Source organism: Solanum lycopersicum, chromosome 9, assembly GCF_036512215.1.
Source record: "Solanum lycopersicum chromosome 9, SLM_r2.1".
In the NCBI taxonomy this organism is placed as follows: domain Eukaryota; kingdom Viridiplantae; phylum Streptophyta; class Magnoliopsida; order Solanales; family Solanaceae; genus Solanum; species Solanum lycopersicum.
Window position 1 is genome coordinate 61276234 of NC_090808.1, and position 6000 is coordinate 61282233.

A 6000-nucleotide genomic window follows, 5' to 3' on the forward strand; every position below is an offset into this window, starting at 1 on the left:
ATCCTGTTACAATTTGCCATGGATTGAATCTTATTGTCAAAGGCACTTCCCCATGATTTTCTTCAACTATATATTGAATTTCTAAGTTTTTCTCATCTCATGATCTCCTCCAGTTCTAGATTTAAGACTCACAAAAGAAATTAGTTGTCCAACAACTATTCATTTTTATCATACTAAATTTTTAGCAACTTTGAAACTAATTTAAATGGTTCTTCGATGAACATGAGAAAGATGATTAGGAAGAAGAAATTTGATTTTTTTTTCGAATTGCTGGTTTTGTTAAGAATTGTATATGACTGATTGGCAGTAAGAAGAAACATGTTAGCGTAATTTATGGGATTTTAATTTTAATTTTTTGTTTTTTTATCCCTTATCAATGTATCAGCTTGATACATAATGTATATTCATTGTGGTTTATGTATTCGGATTGTGTAAAATTAAGGGATTATTGTAATTAGATGAAAAAGTAGGGATATAATGTAATACATTTTTATTTATATGTGATTAATACTCAAAAGAGATCAATTAGAGTGGGTAATTAGTTTAATTTGAATAGTTTCTTGAAAGAGGGCCCTCCTAGAAATAAGCATATCAAGTGTTTGCAATTGTTTTATAGTTTTAAAATACTTTTGGGCATGTTCGTGGATGAATATATATTAATTTATGGATAATGTAATGACTCGAATCTTAGTTTTGAGTTTTAATAACCTGTTTTAATATACGAGATTTTGTACAAGTTTAAATAATTATATGAGACTTGTTTTAAGGGATTCTGGTGAATTTTGAAACAAGATAACACAAAATGGACAATTCAAGCATGTTTTGATGCATAACAATGCTTCATGATTGTAAAACATTGGATCATGATCGCATTTCAAAAGAAATTTAGGCGTTGCATTTGCAAGGAACTAGTCACATTCGCAAAAGAGGCTCGATCGATTTCCCTTCATAATCATACGGCCTCTTATAGTGATTGCGCTGGGCAAGTATAGAGGTTGAAACTTCAAAAATTATTTCATTCTGATATCTTTTGGTGTTTTGAGATTGATTTAATGAGACTTTTGAAAGGTATCACTATTAAAGTTGGGGCAAGCCCTCTAAACTCAAATTAGGTTATCTACAATGATTATCCATGTAATTTAAGCCTTCAACCTATGATTTTGAAGTGTAAAATTAAATGATTTTGCTCTAGATTTAGCTCTCATATGATTTTATTGCTTATGAGATTAAGTCAAGACAAAGAAATAGTAGTGACAACTATAGCAAAGAGTAGTGATGAAACAATTCTTTGATTTGAGAGCATGCTTCCTATATGAAATAAAACTAACAACAATGAACTTACCAAATGAAAAAGGAAACATCTAATAATATTTTTGCTCTATTAGAACACTGAATTATGTATCATACTAGAAAACTCATGTACTAATCAAATGTGACATCACTCAAGATAATAATAGAGTAGTGAAGTTTGTAGCATGTAAAACTATAACAATTTTATATATCATTTCATAAATCCCATATTAACTTTCACATTTGTGATTTTGATACAACTATACTACACTCAATCATTAAGAATTACATGGATGATAATCATCTTAAAAGCAAATGGGATTTGTCAAGAAAGTTACACATTTGATCTATGCTTAAAACTAGAAAGACTAGAAATACTTTTTTGGTGTGTTCATCCTCAATGACATTTGAACCAATGATTGGATGGTCAAATCTAGTTAGATTTTTGTGATTCTTGATTCTATGGACTCCTCTGTTTGTCTAATATCAAATTGTACAAAAAAATTTGAGTTTTATCCAATGAATTTCGATAAAATGATCAAATACCACAAAACACTCCAAGAAAATCATTGAAATGACCCCTTGCTATTCCAAACGAATTATGTCCCAAATTTCTCATCCAAATAATCCAAATAAACACTCTAAATATAAGCTTACGAAATTTCCTACACGGTGAAAAAAATTTCACTCAAATCCATCAAGTATATCTCAAGTTATTTCCAGATCAATTGAGCATAGAAGCACACCTCCAACAAGTTGAATATTGCATTCCATTTTTTATCCCCAATCCTTGTCTTGGTCGCCTACTAGTCAATACCGTTGATAAAAGTTACATCTAACGGCCTATATTTAAAATTTCGGAAAGCTATGAATCCGCGTCAAATGGCTCTCCACCAATCAGATTTCAGCTTATGGATATGACTCTTTTTCCTCTCACTATTTAAGCCTTCTCATTTTCCCTGGATTATTCACATCAAAGAGAGAAATCTCAGTAGAATCTACACAAGCAGATCCAATTCTCTTCTCCATTTCTGCCTCCTTTCTTCCTAGCCCTAGTTCTCTCCCTATTTGGGAATTTCATTTCTTCGCTTTGAAATGGCCACTGAAGAACCAGTCATCGTTAACGAGGTTGTTGAAGAGCAAGCCGCTCCTGAAACTGTCAAGGATGAGGCAAACCCTCCGGCCAAGTCTGGAAAAGCAAAAAAAGAGACCAAGGCGAAGAAGCCTGCTGCACCAAGGAAGAGAAGCGCTACTCCGACTCATCCTCCTTACTTTGAGGTAATTGAAAATTGAATTTTCAGTTTTGTGTTTGAATTATACTTGATTATATAATTCTTTTGTGCTTTGTTGAATGTGTATTGAAGTTGATATTGGATTGTATCGTGCAGATGATTAAGGATGCGATTGTGACATTGAAAGAGAGAACTGGATCCAGCCAGCACGCTATTACCAAGTTCATTGAGGAAAAGCAGAAGAGTCTACCATCTAATTTCAAAAAATTGTTGCTTACCCAGTTGAAGAAGTTTGTTGCTTCTGAGAAGCTGGTGAAAGTTAAGAACTCTTACAAGCTTCCATCAGGTTCTAAGCCTGCTGCTGCTGCTGTCCCGGCGAAGAAGAAGCCTGCTGCAGCAAAGTCAAAGCCTGCTGCGAAACCAAAAGCCGCCGTCAAGCCCAAGGCAAAGCCCGCTGCCAAGGCAAAACCCGCTGCCAAGGCAAAGCCCGCTGCCAAGGCAAAGCCCGCTGCCAAGGCCAAGCCCGCTGCCAAGGCCAAGCCTGCTGCCAAGGCAAAGCCCGTTGCTAAGGCTAAGCCCAAAGCAGCGGCTGCTGCCAAGCCCAAAGCTGCTGTTAAACCTAAGGCTGCTCCTGCCAAAACCAAGGCTGCGGTCAAGCCAAATCTGAAGGCTAAGACGACGACAGCTAAGGTTGCAAAAACCGCTACGAGAACGACTCCAAGTCGGAAAGCTGCACCAAAGGCAACACCTGCCAAAAAGGAGCCGGTTAAGAAGGCACCTGCGAAGAATGTGAAGTCTCCGGCGAAGAAGGCTACCCCAAAGAGGGGAAGGAAGTAGAAACACAGGAATAGAGGATTTGTGTGTAGGGATAGTCCTGTAAATTCCCTGAATCTTTGGTTGATTTGGGTGTTTTGCCCATGGGAAGCTATAGAAATCTGGTTTATTTTCTCTTTTCTTAGCCTTGTCCTACAGTGTTTAGATTTTTTTTTTCTCTTTTTAATTCCGTTTAGGGATATGGAACAGTTCTTCTCTGTACTGATATATCACTCTGCTTATGAGAATTAGAGTATGATGCCCTTACCTTATAAATGTCCATTTCTATTCAGCCAATTTTGTTCTGTTTCTTATTTCATATGAATTGCAGTATGATATTAGGTAGTTTTTTCCTCTGAGAAACGGGTATAGCTGTATAAAAGTTTGGTTGGGGAAGCGTGAAAAGCAGATGCCGGAATGTAGAAGAAGCGTCTTTTGAACGCAAGTAAGTTTAACAAATTAACAACTCTTCTATGAATGGAGTACAGAACACTCTTATGGTCATCATCTTTGCTTAAATTGGATTAGTTTTAGTTGAAGTTTTGTATTATTCTGTATCCTTGCTGTTGCGCATTGTTACCTACTTCATATCTGGATCACTTTGTATTGCTAAATATTTGGTGGTGTGTAGTAGTGTTCACGTGAAGCCATGTTGGTTTATTTGTATATTAAACATTTGTTTGTGCATTATTGAGGTGAACATTCATTTAATAATCCACCATTTTCATGCCAAAAGATTCTATTTCTATGCTTATGGGCTATGGCTAATCTAGATTGAGGCAAAATAGTTAAAATGTTAAATTTACCCAAAAGAGGTAAGGGTGCAATTACACTCTGCTTTCTGGGAAAGATATCCTGCAAAATTTTTCAACTCATGAAAACTACAAGCATAACAAATAGTGAATGTCTTTTGCTTGCAACTACACTCTGTTTTCTGGGAGTCTTTGCCTAAAGCTTAGGTTAATTTATGACTAGTGACTAGTCTTTGTAAAATGGTGAATGTCTTTGGCTAGCTGCAGATGATTATCATGATTAAGTAGCTAATTGTTCGAGAATCCTTGAAATCAGCTCTGTCTTTATGAAGTGCTAGGAATTCACTTGTAGATAGAAGTAGTGACAGTATATTGAAACTGAACATGATATTTGGATATTTTACTTTCAAATGCTTTCTACCTAGCTTGGATAGTAGTGACGATTAGTGCCATGCTCTAGTGAAGATGAAGATACTAATCCTTCTCATCAGTGAAGCATGCATAGAAATGGTAGTGGCAATTAGTGCCATGCTCTAGTGAAGATGAAATTACTCATCCTTCTCATTAGTGAAGCAAGCATAGAGATTATGTGAAACAATTGAGCAAGGTTAAGGTGCATTCATTGTGTTTATACCTAGTGATGAGTAGTAAACTGAAGCTTTTGCTTAAAAAACTTACTTCCTAGAACTATGTTACAGTTGTCCTGTATACTACTAGGATTTCCATTCCAAATGTATCTTGTTTCAATCCTTTTCTCTTTTGGTATCTCTTCTAATAATTTTTTATGGTAGAATGTACATTAATTGAAGTTAGAGAAGACACAGTCTGATGTGAAGATTTCTGTAATAGTAACATTTTTGTGAAGATTTTGTCATGTAATTCTCCTTCTATTTGTTATTGACTTGGCTAGGTATGTAGTTAAGGAAACAGTATTTCTTGGCGCTCATAGATGATGCAGATGTATGGATGGATCACCATGTTGATATTATCTATTTTACCTAGTTGTTTTATTTATGGTTGGAGAATAGCTTATATTACCTTTAATATACATTTTATACGGCAAGTCAAATTTGTGTTGCATGAAATTCGCTTACCATTAACTGCGGAACTTAATGTATTAAGCGATCTTGTTTAATAGCATTAAACAGGTCTCAAATCAATGCACTTACTATGTCTAGTTTAAGTGCTAAATAGATTATCAAGCAATCTCTTAGTAGAGTAGTTGCTATAGCCAATCACTTACAACAACATTGCCATAATAAACAATTATTCTTGCTTCCAGCTGAAGCATCACTTTTTACATTTGTTGAGGGTATAGATAAAGTAAGTTGCTCGCAAAGAGGGAGTTCGCTGGCTGATACCAATAGATAGAGCTACTAGTAAGATAATCAAAGGCGGTTGAGAGGCTCTTTTAGTGCTTCGTTCAATGTCAGCATGTTTTAGGTATTGTTTTATTGAAGCTTAAATATAGCAACTCAATGTATCCACATATATCCCAACCGATGTTTTTTTTTTATGATAAGGGAAACCCGTAGCCGCTACTATTTAGGTGCGCACATGTTAAAACCCCCGCTCCTATGCAATAGCTCGCAAATGGCATAGGAGAGGTAAGCCCGGTGAGACAAGTTCGATCCAGAAGGAAAATCCCTTGCTTTCGCTGGCAAAGGGTTTCGAACTTGAGACCTCCAACATGAAAATCCCAAGCACAAACCACTTGACCACCCCGAATATTTTGAACTTGAGACCTCCAATGTCAGCATGTTTTAGGTATTGCTGTTTGTTGGCACAACTGATGCAGAACATGCCCGTAGATCTGTAGTGTATGGTGTACAATATACTTTATGAGGTTTCATAACTCGTTTAGCTGGGGCATGCTTGCTATGTGTTGGTTTTTGCTATGTCTTGTCTCTCTC

The 6000-nt window shown here is 36.0% G+C and overlaps 1 protein-coding gene across 1 annotated transcript; it reads left to right on the forward strand.

Annotated features, from left to right (window-relative positions):
- The first annotated feature begins 2263 nt into the window (after positions 1-2263).
- Positions 2264-3632, forward strand: LOC101248710 (histone H1-like). The gene is made up of 2 exons (NM_001309379.1): positions 2264-2568; positions 2679-3632. Exons 1-2 carry the CDS (start codon positions 2386-2388, stop codon positions 3357-3359), a joined length of 864 nt encoding a protein of 287 aa, NP_001296308.1. The 5' UTR covers positions 2264-2385; the 3' UTR covers positions 3360-3632.
- The last annotated feature ends 2368 nt before the right edge of the window (positions 3633-6000 follow it).

Coding starts and splice junctions, on each gene's coding strand:
- LOC101248710 (NM_001309379.1), top strand. CDS start 2,386: ATGGCCACTGAAGAACCAGTCATCGTTAACGAGGTTGTTGAAGAGCAA. Junction 2,569..2,678: donor CTCATCCTCCTTACTTTGAG/GTAATTGAAAAT, acceptor TGTATCGTGCAG/ATGATTAAGGATGCGATTGT.